Source organism: Aethalodelphis obliquidens, unplaced genomic scaffold (assembly GCF_003676395.1).
Source record: "Aethalodelphis obliquidens isolate GAN/ISIS:26980383/991018 unplaced genomic scaffold, ASM367639v1 scaffold13, whole genome shotgun sequence".
NCBI classification, from domain to species: Eukaryota; Metazoa; Chordata; class Mammalia; order Artiodactyla; family Delphinidae; genus Aethalodelphis; species Aethalodelphis obliquidens.
The window spans coordinates 32498071-32516346 of record NW_020837957.1 but is presented as its reverse complement, the minus strand read 5'-3'; the positions used below and the strand labels follow the sequence as shown (position 1 = coordinate 32516346).

The 18276-nt window shown below is 34.6% G+C and overlaps 1 protein-coding gene across 1 annotated transcript in view; it reads left to right on the top strand.

Moving 5' to 3' along the window:
- DPYD (dihydropyrimidine dehydrogenase) overlaps positions 1-18276 on the top strand; it is an 811158-nt gene that overhangs the window by 466608 nt on the left and 326274 nt on the right. Inside the window, exon 14 of the mRNA XM_027114432.1 lies at positions 8921-9085. Coding sequence (XP_026970233.1) covers positions 8921-9085 — 165 coding nt within the window. The remainder of the gene's footprint in view (positions 1-8920; positions 9086-18276) is intronic.

The following is an 18276-nucleotide window of genomic DNA, read 5'->3' as shown; positions in this document are numbered from 1 at the left end:
AATCCTCCCCTGATACTTGAAGATGTTTAATAATTATTAGAACTGACTCATGCTTATACCTTCACAGCTGCTGTTTTGGGCCCTAAAAGATTTCCTCAAAGCATATCACATGATCATCTTATGAGCAGGCCAGCAGAAATTTCTAAGTTAATTACAGTTTGGCAGAGTATATCCAAAACCTCTTATCTGAACAGTGAACCCAATAATTTAATCAGTCTGTCTGCTGATTAATCACGTTCTAATCCATCTGATATCAGCACTGAAAAAGCTCTTCATCTGTTTCTTGTAAGACTTATCTCTGTGAATGCACAGCTGCTGTGAGCTATTGGTATTAATAACTTGAATAAGAGACAGAACACAATGGATTCTCAAAGCCTGCAGAAAGAAGTTTGAACTCTTTAAAACAGTCATTCAAGACTCTCTAATTTGACCTAACTCGATGCAATCTTCCCATCCTAATTTCCTGTCGAGTTCCCAGCTTCAGCCCATGCACAGTTGCCTGAACTTTCACTTCTACTTTGTCTCTAAAGTTGGTGAATTGATGAATGAATAAATATTTATCAAATATCACATGTCAGCCATGTGCTCTATTATGTCATGTAATATCCTACAACCTCTCTGTGATATAGTGAAGCCATTTTGATAGATGAAAAAGTCAAAGAGCAAATCAAATTACTTTTTAGTGTCCTGTGTGCAAAGTTATAAACTCCTTGAAAAGGGGGAAGAGGAAAGACAAAAGGCTACAAATCTGTGACCCAGAATTTTACCAGTCAGACACGAATAAAATTCAAAAATTAAATCTCCATATTTGTGCATTGTGAGAAACCATATCTTCTAGATGTCTGACACTATCCAGGAGGAGGAAGACAGTTGGCCCCAGGTGTGCACTAAGAGCATGTGAGTAAAATTCCTTCCTTGACATAGACATTCAGTCTATTTAGTTTCTGTTCATCATTTCCTTTTTAAGCCTAATCAGGTTCTAAATCGTTTCCCTAATTATTCTACTGCACAATGTGCTGTTGTTTGTTTGATTTTCCTCTTGCTCCCTCCACTGTCTTCCCTTTCTTACATAGGGTAGCCATTGGTCGGTTCTGTCCAGCCCAAGATTGAGATTAAGTGCACCCCAGGCCATTTGTGTTGACAGTCGTCAGCACACCAGCACACTGGAAATACAGAATTCCCAATGTGTTTTAAAACATGAGAAGGTTTCAAAGGGTTCTTAGGACTTTGATCTTGCAAAGTTTGGGGCCACAGGAATAAGAAATGGATTATCAAGGTTGATTCAAGACTATGGAAAGTTTAATTTCACTAAATGATAATAATTTTGTCTTTTTGCAGCCATTTTCCAAGTTAATGACACTTTATGAATGCCCATATCGTAATTTCTTCTTTCTAAGGTGAACCTGCATAGACTAGTCCTAGGTAGAAGACTTGTTTAAAAAGACTACTTGTTCAGCTCTCAGTTACTACATCTTTGTTTACATGAGCATCTGTGTGAATCCTGCTTAATTCTACCCTGCTAGATACAGTTAATTAGACAAACAGTGACTATCAAACCCAAGTTAAGCATGTCAGAGTCTCTGCCACAGGGGTTGGTGGGCCTGAGAGATTACAGGTTTTGGGGAGAGACTATACATCTTGTAACTTGGGACCTGTCAACAGGCCTATCATAAGAACTGTTCTATCATAAGAACTGAGACAGAGGAAGCCCTCTGTAGAAAGAGAAAAGAATGAAGAGATATGCAAATAGAAGCAGAGAAAAGAGACAGAGAAACATTCCTAACATTCTGGCATTATGTAATACATTTCTTTTCCTTAAAGCTCATATGCCACATCCCACTTTTAAAAGTTAAGTTGTTCAAGTTGATTTATTTTTCTTGCAACTAAAATTAGTACTAATTATTATCATATACATCAAATGTTAAATCACTAATAATTTTATTACTCATATCACATAAATACATCTAGATTCTAGTCTCGTCTCTAATGCTCACTAGAGCTGTGCAACAGTGGACAAGTCACTTTAATTTCTCTAAGACCTGGTTGTAGCATTAACTGCATGATGACAGAGTTGTGAAGATCAAATACATGATCTATGTGGAAGATCTGTGCTATACAAATCTAAATTACTATTGTTTCTGCATTTTCAACACCACTGTTTCTCTGATAAATTATTTTGTATTTGTAGGATAACGTTGGTAATCTTATTTACTGTGATTTCCATGTGGATAGACAGCTTTAAAGTTCCTGATGACAAATGGGTAAATTTTGTCACTAATTTAGGTTTTGTTTTTTTGGTTTTTTTTGCGGTATGCGGGCCTTTCACTGTTGTGGCCTTTCCCGTTGCGGAGCACAGGCTCTGGACGCGTAGGCTCAGCAGCCATGGCTCACGGGCCCAGCCGCTCCGCGGCATGTGGGATCCTCCCGGACCAGGGCACGAACCCGTGTCCCCTGCATCGGCAGGCAGACTCTCAACCACTGCGCCACCAGGGAAGCCCTAATTTAGGTTTTTGAGCACTATCATTGTATAAGATACTAAGATGGAAAATTGATGTATTAAGAAAAGATTCTCATCCTACCCATGTCACCCCTCCAAAACAACCAAGTGGAAATTATTCTGACCCTTATAAAATTTATTTTATGGAGTAATCAAATATTAATATACTTAGTTCATGAAGAAAATAAAATGTTAGAGGGTTCTTTCATAACAGTGGAGTTGCACTAGAAACTGGGCCACTGTTGAATTTTATTTTACTTTTTGCTATTACCAGGGTAACAGTATGCCAGATTTATAATGATGGAATCATATTATGTAACAGGATATTTGTTGTTAGATTTATCTGTAAAGTGAGTCTACTCTTTTATGGAATAATGAATACTTAAATCCCACTTATATAGAATATGATATATTTTAGAGGACGATCTTTCCTGCAGTGCATTACATTTTTGAAATTCTAGTTATTAAAACCAAATAATTAAAAGAATTTTGGATAAAAAACAACCAATTCACAGCAGAATCTTGGAAATTAAAAAGGAACAAATATCCCTAAGATTTAAGTTACAGGTTTTCAGGTAAACCAACAAACCTTTAGCGATAGCTTATAATAGTATTCACTATGCTAGCACAAAGCTCGTTAAACAGATTTCTCATTCTACCATGTGTTTCTACAGTTCAGGAATAAAGGTTCTTTGAAACTGCATATCACTAATACTTTTAGAAAGCCTTTGTTGCCCCTCATCTCCGGTTTCTCCCCCAGCATCTATCTACTCCAAAAAGTAACAAAAGTAATTGTTTTAAATTATTCTCTTACTTATTTTTAATTTCATCACAGAAATATGTTTTAGGTATCATATTCTTTATTTTTTTACATCTTGCTCTTTTTCACTCAACAACATATTTTTAAAATTCATCTCTTGTAGTATAGTAGCTGTGGTTCACTGTGCAAATTTTATTTTTCATTTTCAGCTACCATTTTTAGACCCCAATTCTTTTCCTAGTTTCTTACCAAGTCATCTCTGCAAAGTTTCCTTTTCCTATTCATTGAGCCCATTGTGACTATCTTACTCCAGCAGTAACCATGGAAACAGCATGGTTTTTTTTTTTAGGATAAGAGAGGTCAAGTAAATGAACTTAAACAAACAAATATAATCAGCCTATTTACCATTTCAGTCTCTTTACTAGTGCTGAAAAATCACTATCATCACTTCAAATGTTAAGAGGTCACTAGCACTCCATTTTATAATGGTAATTACAGAATCACATGAAGCAGTGATATCACCTAATGATTTCTTATAAATAAACATCAATTTTTTAAAATGTCTGAATATTGCTAATGTACTGAACACTAGAACTATGGTGATTCATCTTCTTTGTTATAGAGAATAAACTCTTATCTGTTCTAACTATTCTTGAATATGTTTATTTTGTTACATTAACTCCCTAAAGCAATGCTAATATGATTTAGCTGTTAAATATTAAAGCAAAATATCATCTTGTAAAATCATACTCAGATTCTAGTATTCCCAGGTCAAATGCTTTAGTAAGTTATTGCCCAATTATTGAAGCTCTAACTTTAATCAGATAACCAAGGATAATTTGTTATATCCAAGTTTTCATTCATCTTTCACTTAATTTAAAAAGTCTAAGTCTCAAGTCAGTGGAGAAGGTTTTTGACAAAGTAGTGGTAAATATGACTGAATTTGGGAAACAAAACGTAGAATAAAATTTATATTATTGATTTATCACTGGATGACCATATTGGAATTTTGGCACTTTAGTTGAATTTGGAATATGCTGAACTTTTTAATTGCTGTGATGGTAACAATTTACTCATGGATAGTTGACAAGTTATACACAATAGGTGGCTGTAATCTGGGCCATTATTAAGGATCTTTTTCTTTGCTTAAGGAGAGAGAAAACTGACCTGTATAGAGAGGCGCTACCTGTCATAAATCAACATAAATGAGTAAACAATCCCTGTCATACATTAGATAAAACTTCCCTTTGATTTGCCTTGTAATTCCTGTTGGATCTTGGTTAAAGAAATCATTGATAATCCTCCCAAAGTATATTTACAGATTAACATTGGATTATAGAAGAGGAAATAAAACAATCCCAACATTAACAATAAATTTAACTCACAGTACACAAAATCGCTAGTGGAAGAATTTGAGGTTTTAAGGTATCACTGAGGGGAAACATTTGAAGAAAGAAGCATTGACTTGACTGTCCTCCAATTAAATGTTGTCATCTTATTGACCCTTTTGGCTGTTGTGAGTTCTTGGCCGAATTGTTATTAGGAGGAATACTGTAAAATAGCATATGGCTTAAAATTCCTGGACTATTGAGATTTTCCTTATTCAGTATAGCTGTGATTCTTCCACTCATCTTTTTTGTTTTATGATATTAAAAAGATATCTACACATTCTATGAAGATATGGGCACAGCCTAGGGCACAGATATAAGAGGCAACTATAGTTGGTTAAGGTCCTGATAGGAAGAAATCATCTTATCAGGACTTTAACCTAAGAAATCTCTTAACCCAAGAAGTCCTCTAGGTGGCCATCGACCAGGTTAGGAATTCTTGTCCACTTGAACTGGAAAAGCATAAGAGTTGGTTTATATCTGAATGGGGCCATTCTATTTGGATCCTAGAGATCAGATAAATCCAGCAACTTAAGGTCAACAGTCAGAAAGGTCTTAGAAGCTACAGGGTGATCAAGTTCAAATATGCTTTCTGTCATCAAAGATCTACAGTAGGCTAGGATGGGGAGAAGTGGAGTAATGGGCAATCTGCATCACTGCATGCTGGTATCGGGATCTAGCCATAGTGTGGGGTGGGGGACTGTATTCAAAGAAGGTGTCCCTGAGGGATCAGGGGAAGCAAGTGAATGGTCTGGTAGGAAAGGATTTAAGCAAAGAACGAGTTCCTAAAGTTTGACTATAAGCCCAAACTCATTTGTTTGTTCAGCAACAGAATGAGGCCAGCAACAAATACCTTATAGTTCCTGCCTCAGGACAAGACCTAGTCTAGTGCCTAGGGTTCTAGTTTAGGTTCCTTCATAAACATTATTTGAAACAACAAGGACCTACTGTATAGCCCAGGGAAGTATATTCAGTATCTTGCAATAACCTATGATGGAAAAGAATCTGGAAAAGTATATATACATATATATGTATATGTGTGTATATATATGTATATATGTATATGTGTATATATATATGTATATGTATATATCTGAATCACTTAGCTCTACACCCAAAACTAACACAACATTGTAAATCAACTGTACTTCAATTGAAAAAAAAAGAAAGAAAGAAAAATGCATTATATGAGCACTTACTAAAGGCCAGGCTAGAAGATGGACATGTAATAGTAAACAAGATATAGTTCCTCATCTTCAAAAGTTTACACTCTACTGCAAAGTACTGACAAGAATATAGACAATCAATGATACAGAGTGTAAAGAGTACCAAATGGGGAATGGTACTCTTTTTTTTTTTTTGCGGTACTCAGGCCTCTCACTGTTGTGGCCTCTCCCGTTGCGGAACACAGGCTCCGGACACGCAGGCTCAGCGGCCATGGCTCACGGGGCCAGCTGCTCCGTGGCATGTGGGATCTTCCCGGACCGGGGCACGAACCTGTGTTCCCTGCATCGGCAGGCGGACTCTCAACCACTGCGCCACCAGGGAAGCCCCAGGAATGGTACTCTTGGTACCATTGTTATTGTTATGATGGTGTGAGTCAGAGCAGCTTAAGACTTGATGGTGCTGGAGAGATCAGAAAAGATTCCTAAATAGACTGAAGTCTAAGCTAAGACCTGAAGAATGGGCAGGAGCAGGGAGTCTAACACACGAGTCAGTTTTGTTGAATAAGCAGGAAGTGCCACTTCCAATCGTAGGGGTTCAGAATTAGCATCCCCAAAATGTGTCACTTTGGCATGAAGGTTACTTTGAGATAAAGGCAGTCAAGATCCTGCAGGTTCAAGAGAAACTACTGCCCCTCCTTAAGTACCTAGAAGAATTTAAATTTGGGATTTTTCCCAGAAAAGAGTTATTTACCTAAGTGTCTCCATCTATTCAACAGGGCAAAACATCTAGTTACCAAACATCTACTCTTCTTCTTATTGTCCTATAATGACCTTTCTGTTCTTGGAAGCCCCAGATCCCTATCTCTTTCCTTAGCTCAGGATGGCATTTATACTTCATTTAACCTTTCTGTCTCTGAACCTCTCATGTATGTGGGGACTCTGACCCTCTCATGTATGTAGGATTCCTGTACATATGAAGTTAAATTCCATTTCTCCTGTTTATCTCATGTCAATTTAGTTCTTAGACCAGCCTGAAGAACCTAGAAGGGTGGGGGAAAGTTTTCTTCCTCCTCAACACAAGTCAATAAATTACAAAATGGTCATTTAAAACAGGTGCCTTTTCATTTGTGGAACTACCCATTGCCAGGGCGCATGACTTGGTAAACTGAATATGGACTCTCTTCACCTCCTTGGTCCAATTCTCCTGTGCAGAGCACAGACTGTGACCTAGACTGGACTTATCTAGGTGAAGAAAATTTAGAGTAGAGGGGATAGCAGAGGAAAGGAGGAACTCAAGGCTTAAATGTATGTCTCTTGAAAATTGAAACCTAAGAGAAAATCAGCCTAATTTGAATGAAACATTTCTAGAATTGTTTTCTCAGACCGTGACAGCATGAGAGTACCTACCTGGCTGAGCTGCACAGAAGCCACCAGCAGGTACACAGAGCACACATTTAAGCATTTGCCAAGATAGAAATTGGACCCACTAGGCTTGAGCTTCCTGGGGTGACTCTACTTGTCATTTTACCCATTAAGATCGTGTAACATGGTTTCACAATAGCAAATCAAAGTAAGGCTGGTGGTATTCCTACGATTACAATAAAATTAGAATGGCTTAATTAGTAAAACATTAACTGGCAGGATTCCTATAAGTAAAAATGTACATATTTAAGGTGGCTTATTGTAACATTTATAACATTTATTTTATAATATACTAATTCGTATGTAAAAGTGAATGTAAATTGCCAGAAATTAACATGCAATGTGAAGAAAAGTCCTTTTATCCTCTGCAACTGTAGCATTTGGCAGATTCAGGAATAAATAATCTTTTGTGGCAAGGGTATGCCTTATCAAACATATGCAGATCAGCACTAATTAATGCTAATTAAGGTTTCCTGTCTATCTAGTTGGAAAAACGTCCAAATGTTATGAAATCCAGTTAGTATGCCTATTACGCTAATTGTTTTATATGGGGTGGTTCTTAATTAAAATATGTAAATTGACCTTAATTGCTATATACTAATGGGGGTTCATGTTATCTCACTAAAAGTGACAAGATGGTGAGGAGGGGTACTTAAAGGAATAATTCTGATAGCTCCTTAACTAAATGACCTTTACTCAAAATTAATTTTAATTGGAAGCTGGCTAAAGAAACATTTTTTTTTGTCTGTTTCTTTTTAGTTTTTAGCAATGTAAGAATGTTACTCTTCTTTGTTAATACAGCTTTAGAAGCAGTATGGATCGTTAATTACACTTAACAAGCAAGTTAATTTGACTGTTTACTGTTTATAGTTATCAGGAAGTTATTGATATCCTCATTTCAGTCTTAGGAAAAATTAGTTCTCATTGAATGTGAATTTATGGTTAGAATCATATAGGTAAGTCAACCTAGTTAGTTTGTTAGAATCTGTGTTAAAGTTTGATGAGCCAATAATGCTAATATGTACTCCTTAGCTGATTTATATTGAAATTACTTTTTAGAAAAAAAAATCTTTTTTCTTTACAAACATTAACTCTTATTTGAGTTAAAATCTCATTGGAGATGCTTAGATTAAATAGACTGAAATGATTTTCTTACATTTTACTTATCGCATTTTTTTTTTTTTTTTGCGGTACCTGGGCCTCTCACTGTTGTGGCCTCTCCCATTGAGGAGCACAGGCTCCGGACATGCAGGCTCAGCGGCCATGGCTCACAGGCCTAGCCGCTCCGCAGCATGTGGGATCTTCCCGGATCGGGGCACGAACCCGTGTCCCCTGCATCGGCAGGCGGACTCTCAACCACTGCGCCACCAGGGAAGCCCTCGCATTTTTATTTATTATTTAATTGCAGACAAATTAAAGTGTGTATGCCCAAAACCAGTGTAAATGAATTTACATATTTTTCCACTATGCTAACCTTACAATTATACGAAGTAATTTAAATAAAGATAACAAATATTTTATTTTACTTTTTCATTTGAAAGTAGTTTATGTTCAACTGTAATTTAAAATATATTAAAAATGTGAGGTAGGACTTAGTAGAATACTGTCATATGGAAATGAGCATAGAATGAAGATAACAGTTTTTCCTTTGTAGAAAGGAGACCCAATATCTTTATTCTTTCAACAGGACATAGTGACAAATGTTTCACCCAGAATCATCCGGGGGACCACCTCCGGCCCCATGTATGGCCCTGGACAAAGCTCCTTCCTGAATATTGAGCTCATCAGTGAAAAAACAGCTGCATATTGGTGTCAAAGTGTCACTGAACTAAAAGCTGACTTTCCAGACAATGTAAGTGTGATTTAACGTCTAAAACAAAAGAATTGGCATAAGTTGGTGAATGTTTATTTAAACATCCAATTCATAGGCTTATAAATATTAATGTGTATAATATATTTTATTAAAGAATCTGCCAGTTGCTTTGCTGATGCATAGAAAGATGAAAAAGAAAGAAATGCTCAAGAACTCATAAAAATCTGCACAATGTGAGGCTTTATTATAAATGGGTGCCATGTAGATGGAAGAAGTATCTACATAAGCAGGAGGAAGAGAAATGAAATACTCATTGTATTGAGTTGGTTTTCACTGTATGTGGCTAGTATTTATGAAGGTGATGACCTTAGGAAGAAATTGCAGACTATAAATCATTTTAAATATAAAGCTGAGGCAGAAGCAGAATTTCTTGTATAGTTTAGATTTTTTCAGTGGGAAATAATTCACCAAACACCTTTATTCTGAATGAGTCAACTAGCCTTTATAAAATGTTTTTTTCTTCTAAAGTACTATACACAAATATTACAGTAATATCAGGCTTATGTATGATATTTCATTTTTTTCTGGATTTTATATATTGCCTATATTTTTTTAGTCCACAGATAGTATTTTCTCTTCAATAATTGGTTAGTGTTGTCTTTAATGTCATTCATTCATTCTCCTCCTCCTCCCCCCAGCCCCCTTCACCATACACACACATGAACACACACACATTTCTCTCTCTCTCACTGAGCTGGTGGTGAATTGAGGTTGAAGTTTGGGGCGATGTATGTTTGCATTGTAGAAAATATTTCAAGGACAAATGAGAACACTTCAAGTATTCTAATAATAAATATTTTAAAATCTAATGGAATTTGTGGATGTTTGCCCACAAACTGATAAATCAGGAAATTTTACGAAGGAACTTTAGCTATCACACTATCACCTAGCTCATCAAGTTTCTTTTTCTGTTTTAGAAGGCTCTAATTGTTTCAAAATTCTCTCTTATCTTGAAACAAAATATAATCACAGAAGATACAATTTATCTTCCTCAATTCAACCCTTCAGATATGAAGGGAACTATAAAGGCCATCTGAAATCTAGAGCTTCTGCTCAGGAATTTTTCACTTCCTGAGCTTGATGTTGCAATTATCTGTTTGCACATTATATAATCAACTCTAGTAACACTTTTGTTGGACTATTTGTGTTTAAAAGAATCCACATGTTTTGGGAAGCTTTTCTCAGAATGACAAGGACAAAAAGTGATCAACCATAGAAATAATTATTAATATATTTTTAAACAATCTACAGTGTTAAGTAATACTATGCTAGGTACTGAACATGCAATAAAATAATAATAAATGGTAATAAGTGTGAGCACTTACATAGTATTCACTCTGTGCTAGGTATGGTTATAAATGCTTTACGTATTTTAACACTCATTTAATTTTTCAACAACTTTATAAGATAGGTAGTATTATTTTCCCCATTTCACAGATGAGGAACTGAGGCACACAGAGTTAAGTAGCATGCATGCCCAAGGTTCACAGCTATTATATGGTGAAGCCAGAATTTGAACTTGAAATTTGATTTTAGCATCCATGCTCCTGTCTAGTAATAGTGTTCACTAGTGCACCTGCTTATATTGCAATATCATTTCAGTCCCTTAAAGGCTCAGTGTTACTTATATTAATGCAAAATAAGAACAGTATGAAATATTCTTTCAATAGTATTTAGATGAGCCAATGTATCTGAAAAAAATCCCTTTTTCTGGAAAATAACACCTACCAATAACTTGTCTTAAGCTCACCTGATACTTTCTACCCTCTCTTGAGGAGGAGTAAGATGTTATAATAATGGCCTCCAAGAAATGACAGTAAGTAGACAAGAAAGTTGAGACAAAACCCTGGCTTTGTGATCCTACAGTCAAGCAGAAAGACTTGAACACATTTAAATGTTCTTTTCAATTTCCCTGGAAATAATTTTCTTCTCCTCTAACACTTTGTCTTCTGAGAAAACAATGCAGCTTTTCTTGTTTCTAATTCTTTCACCATTTAGATTATATTCATTATTCTTTTTCTGTATTCTTAGAATTAATTTCTAACATTTTTACTCCCCATATCAAAGATAACATTTTAAATACAATTAAAATGGCATTCCCATTTGAACCCATAGAAATAATATGTGTGCACCTAGATATTGCCATGCTGAGAGTAGAATGTCCCCCACTGTTTTGGAATTACTCTGATGCCAAACCCAATGAGCTGAATGAAAGAAGGTGACCCTTCATTTTCCACGTTTAATTATCACTCTCACTGGAGTTTTCCCACATCATTCTCGAGCGCGTGGCTGCCACCTTTAATGACAGGGATCAGATAATTCAACCTATTATGGCAGCTTCTAACCAAGGGCTAACTTTTCTGAAAAAGGAATTGTGAGGCGGGGGGTGGGGGCATATAGTTCAGCTAACATCAGCAGCCAGTATCTTTCTTTCCAGAGAAAGTAGGCACCAGTTGACCATGAACTAGAGGAGACAGCTGGAAGAACATGTTGAATATAAAGACATTAAGACCCCCCTGAAATATATTGTAAGGGCTTGTTTCTTAACTGTCACAGAATTATACCAAAGCCTACACTTATACCAGATTTCTGCTTGGCTTTCAAGGTTTCCTTTTATTTACCTGTGAATTAAACTTGGCACACTGATCATTGTAGTGACAATTTATTACTAAGAGTTTTTATCTTTTCTTTCCTAAGCTGAGATTTTGCAATGCTTATTATGAAATGTATTGTGTAATTAGGGCTTACAGAAATCAATTTTAAGTGAATCCTTTAATTCTCACTGCAAAAACCTTAGACATCATATACTTTAGGCTTGCAAAAAATTTTTAGCAAGAAATACATGCTGCATTTTGTCTGAATGCACTGAATTAGCAAGCAAAGACTGGCATTTTCTATCATTTGTGGCAGCTAAAGTGAGAGTTAGGCAAAAGATAGGGATTCATCAGTGAATCAGCTGGTGAAGATAGAAAAGGGAATGATGGCTTTGTTAGAGAAATTAATAAGGGAAGAACAATTGGTATGTAAATATACTTCTATTATAAGACACCTCATTTCTACTGAAACCCATTCTCAGTTTATTACTGAGAGATCAGCATTGCACACATTATGTTCAAAATGACTCCAAAGAAGTTGCTCTCCGTCAGCATTCTGAAGCTGCTTTCCTGACCAGTAGCCTCTAAATACAGAGTTCTTAACCTTGTGTGTGTGCCATGGCCTCCATAAGCACCCTGGTGAAGCCTAAAAGCCTCTTTTAGAATACTGTTTTTCAATGCATAAAACAAAATTCATAAGGTAATAAAGGATTCCCATTATATTAAAATAAAATTCTTGAAATATTTTTAAAAATATGATGTAGTAAAATATGTTACTCTTTAGTAAGGCACTAAAAATACAATCTAATGGCAGATCTACTACCTACTGCTGTCTTGATATAATGGTGACTCCAACTGATACCCTGAGATAGCTGCAGCAACTCTACATCTCTATGTGATTTTCTCTGGTTTCTGTTGGTGCAAAGCACACTGGCTTGTTGCTTCATGATGGAGGAAGTGCTAAATTTCATTGAGAGACTAGTGAAAATAAAGACCTAATTTTTTTTTCCATCCAAGTTCATGAATTTTCTGTTTTCTATCAGGGGTTCTAAGGACCTCACATTAAGAACCTGTGTCCAGTGTTTCTCAATTCTGGTTGCATATTAGAATCTCCTAGAGAGCTTCAAAAATGATATTTATGGTTAGGCCCTATACTAGTTGAATCAGTTTAGAATTCTGGCATGGATACAGTGAATATAGATCTGTGTGTGTGTATGTATGTGTATAGATATGTATATGTGTATGTGAGTGTGTTTATATTTTTTATAAAGTTCCTCAATTGATTCCACTATATATACCATCAATGTCACTCATGAACTTTGGCATATATCATTAAATATTTATAAAACTCCTATACCGGAACTATTTACTGGGAGCTGTTTATATGTGCTAAGGGTTTTATGTATCTGTGAAACAGAGATTTTCCCCATTTTACAGATGAGGGAACTGACATTTAGAGACACTGCATTAACTGTCCAGATGACACAGTTAGTAAGTAAATGCTTTGGGACTGGAAATCTTTCCATTACACCATGAAGAGGTGTTCTATTTGACCATAAATAACCTGAGAAGTTAAGAACATACATGTTACAATCCTCCCTTGTCAACCCACTCAGATGGGCCAATTAGATTGAGCTTTCTCAACTGCAGACTGTCAAAAGAAAAAACAAAACAAAACAAATCTTTTCATTTGACAAAGAAAGTTCTGTCATCAGTCAATCATTATCTTGTCATTAGTTCCAGTGAAGAACACTTTATAGCTCAGCTCTTTTTGCTTTGCAGGGATGTAGGTGTCTATAGAAAACAATGCCAGTGACTCAATGTGGACCTTGGCTTGAATTGTTACCTGGCCTCGTTTTAAGTTCTGTATTTGAAAATAGGGAATTCGAGGGACTGAGTCAGATCTAGGTATCCTCCAAGCAGGAGGATGCTCCCTACTTATTCAGTGGACATTCGTCACCCCATTACTCCTGCACAATCTTCTTACAGGTGCCACAAAGTCCGGCTCAGCAGAAGTGGTCTTCCTTTTCTTTGAAGTATGTATAATTAAGTCCAGCTAATTAGAAATAGGGGATTGTGTTACCCATTCAGTCTGTTCAGATAAATTCGTAACAAATGGAACTACAATAAATGTATTGTCAGGAAGCAATGATCAGTGTAAGTTCATTACTTTTGCTTTCTGATCACAGAGCTTACAAAGCACAAACAGCACCTTAGCTCTTCTCTCCTCGTATCCCAAAAAGGGTATTCACCAACAGAAACGTAAGAGTCTCTGCAACTGGAGGCATTCCTTCTTTGCTCCATCTGGAATTATTTAAGCTTATAATGTCCCTGTTTCTGTAAATGTCTACATATTCCCATGCTGATTTATTTTAAGTAAATTAGAAAACTGCTGGATCAGGTATTGAAGGGAAGCTTAGTATATCCTCCAGGAAGCTCTTCTCTTTTTTACACCGCAACTTAAATAATGATTTTGTAATATTGTTCGTTTATTCCAGAAGACATAGATATTTCCCAGCCTCGCTTTTTTGCTAAAATCCAGGACAATTATCTAGTGGCATTACTTTATTATTTCTTTTTAAAAAGATCTGTCTAATGTACAAAAATCAAAATAAATCCAAAATGATTCACAATTAGCCATAGGCCAAGCACTAATTTGGTTATGCCCAACAAACCTTAAAGACCAGACCTGAAAGGATAAAAATATGTCCAAGTAATTTAACTGCAACTCATAAAAAAGCTCAAGAATATTTATAGGAATACAAAATATCTAGTACCAAACAAGATAAAGTTCAATGTCTGGCATCCAATTAAAAATTACCTAGTATGTAAAGAAATAGGAAAATAGCCCCAAAATAATAAAAAAAATTGATCAGTTAAAACTGATATGATGTTAAAATTAACAGGCAAGTACATTAAAACTGTTATTCCATATATTCAAAAGGCTAAGTTAAGCCATGGAAGATAGATAAAAGACCTAAATCAAAATTCCAAGCATGAAAACTACAACGAAAAGGATGGAAAACACACTGGAAGTTATTATCAGCATACTGGCACTGAAGAAGAAATAATTATTAAATTTGAAGATACAGCAATAAAAACTATCCAAAGTGAAACACACACACAAACACACACACACACACACATACACACAGAGGTTGAGAGAGAGAGAGAGAAGAAAGTAAACATACCATTTGTGAGCTGGGGAAAACTTCAAGTGGCCTAATATGTACTGGAATTCCTGAAATTTGAAGAAATAACAGACCAAACTTTCCCAATTTTTCTTAAAACTATAAGCCTCCCACTATGCAAACAAAACAAAAGCAAACAAATAAAAATAATAAACAAGAAACTTGATGAACTCCAAGCACAAGAAACATGAATAAAATTACACCAAGGTAATACATACTAATCAAATTAATTAAACCATTGATAAAGAGGAAAACTTCAAAGCAATCAGGGACAAAAAAGCATGTTCCATACAGAGGAACCTAACATAAGGGTTACTGCTCTGATTTGTCATCAGAAACAGTGCAAGTTAGAGGTCATCTTTAAAGTGCTGAAAGATTTAAAAAACAAGCAAACAAAAACTGTTAACCTAGATTTCAAAATTCAGTAACATATCTTTCAGAATACAGTGAAATAAGTACTTTTTCAATCACAAAAAAGATGGAAAGAATTCATCACTAGGAATGTGCACTACAGGAAATGTTAAATTGTTTATGTTGAAGGAAAATGATGCCAGGTTGAAATATGGATCTACACATAGGAGTAAAGAGCACCAAGATTTGTAACTACATGGGTAAATAATTTTTAAAATTATTTATTCACTTTAGAAGGTAATTGGTTGTTTAAACAAAAACATATTATAAGATAGTGTGGGGAGTTTATAGCATACATGAAGGTAAAATATATGACAACAATAGTGCAAAAGTTGTGAGGAAGAAATGGAAGTATACTACTGTAAGCTTCTAAAACCTTATGAAGTTTTATATCCCTTGAAGGTAGACTGTGATAACTTAAAGATATATGCTCTAAGCTCTATACAACCACTAAAATAATGTGACTTAGTTACAGATAAAACATGAAAAATAAAGGTGTAAGATAGAATTAAACAAAGTACTCACACCAAAAGAAAGTAAAATTAAACCTAACTGTATCAATAGTCAAATTAAATATAATTGGTCTAAACATCTCAATTAAAACGCAGAGATTTTCATATTTGGTTAAAAAAAAGCAAGATTCAACTGCATGCTGCCTACAAGAAAAAACAATTTAAAATATGAAGACACAAATAGGAGAATATTGAAGCAATGGAAGGAGATATACAATGGTAATTCTATTCAAATACAATCTCATAATACTGATAGCAAAGTAGTTATAAAAGCAAAGAATATTATCAAGGGCAAAAAAAGATCAACTTATAATGATGAAAAAAATTCATCCAGAGTTGATGACAATCCTAAATGTTTTATGACTTAATAACAGAGCTCAAGAAACCTGAATAAAAGACTGATAGAGCTGCAAGGAGCAATGGGAAAACTCAAAATTATAATTGGAGATTTCCATACCTACCTGTCAGTAATTAATAAAACAATGGAATGAGGCTGTTGAGGATTTGAAAAATGCTGTCAACTTATCTAATTGATGTTTATTGGACACGCCATCCAAAGGCAACAGAATACACAGTCATTTCAAGTACATGCATAATATTTACTACAATAGGCCATATTCTGAGCCATAGAAGAAGTCTCAGCAATTAAAAAAAAATTAAATCATCCAAGGTATATACTCTGCCCCCAACAGAATTACATTTGTAATCAAAACAGGAATGTATTTGGAAAATCTCCAAATATTTAGAAAATAAATAATATACTTCAATAACCCTTGGTTAAAAGAGGAAATCACAAGCAAAATTAAAAATTATTTTGAATGGAATGAAAATTAAAATACAAAATATTAAAATTTGTGATATACCATACAAGCATTACTTGAGGGAAAATCTGTGGTATCAAATACATGTATCAGAAATGAAGAAAGATCTCAAATGAATGACTACAACTTCCACCTTTAAAAACTAGAAAAAGAGAAAATTAAACCCAAAATAAATAACGTAAAGGATATAATGAAGATTAGAGGAGGAAATTGATGAAATAAATAACAGAAAAATAATTGAAAATGTCAAGGAATGTAAAGCTGATTCTTTAAGAAGACAAATAAAATTGATAAAACTTTAGCCAGACTGATCAGGAAAAAAAAGGGAAAAGAAACATAACTTACCAATATAGGGAATGAGAGAAGTAACACCACTGCAGATTTTACAGATATAAACAGAAAGTTACAGAATATTATGAACAATTTTATGCAGATAATCAACTTAGGTGAACTGGACAAATCCCTTTTAAAGACACAAATTTTCAAAGTGTATTCAAGAAGCAATGGATAACGTTAAAGAAATTGAATTACTGGTTTAAAACATTTCCATGAAGAAAACTACAAGCCCAGATGGCTTCATGAGTGAGTTTTACCAATCATTTAAGAAAGAATAATGCCAATTCTACACCTACTTTTTCAGAAAAGAAAAACAGAGGAAATACTTACTAACTAAATCTGTAATGCCACACTTTGATATCACAACCAGATAAAGGCAGGACAAGAAAAGAAAACTATGGACCAGTGTTCCTCATTAACGTAGATGCAAAAGTTCTAAACAAATTTACAAATATTAACCAACAATATATAAAGAATATAATACCTCATGAACAAATGAGGTTTATTCCAGGAATTCTGGTAGGTTTAACATTTGAAAATAATATAATTCACATAAGTTGCAAACTAAATAATAACAACAACACAAACAGGAAAAAACATTCGAAGAAATTCAAAAATCCTTTCCTAACTTTTAAGTAATTTCAGCAAACTAAGAATATTAGAGTAATTTCTTAGCCCTCTAAAATGCATTTTAAAAAAATCCTAGAGCTAACATCCTAGTTAATGGTAAAAGACTTAATACTTTCTTCCTAAGGGAAATAAAATAATGATATTTGCTTTTGCCATTTCTAGTATACATTGTGCTAGAGTTCCTGTACTGTTTAATAAGAGAAGACAAATAAAAGATATGCACATTGCAAAGGAAGAAGTAAAACTACCTTTATTCACAGATGACATGATTATTTATGTAGAAAATCTGACTGAATATACCAATAAAAACCACTTTATTTACAAAAGCAGGCAGCTAGGTTACAAGTTACTGTTTTCAGATTTGATTTTTTAAAGAGTTGCATTAAAATACTGTTTATCTTTATTACTAACTTTTCTTGCACTCCGTTAAATTCTGCACTCCAGGCAAATGCCTAACGACTCAACCTAGTCTTGGCCTACCAAAATACAACTTTAAATAATAAATGAGTTTAGCAAGATTGAAGATACAAGATCAACATTTAAAAATCATTTGTACTTTTTATATACTAGCAATTAACAATTGGAAACTGAAATAAGTATATCTTATAAATATATCAGTATAGCAAAAAATGAAATAGGGATAAATTTGACATAAGATGTGAAAGATGTGAACAC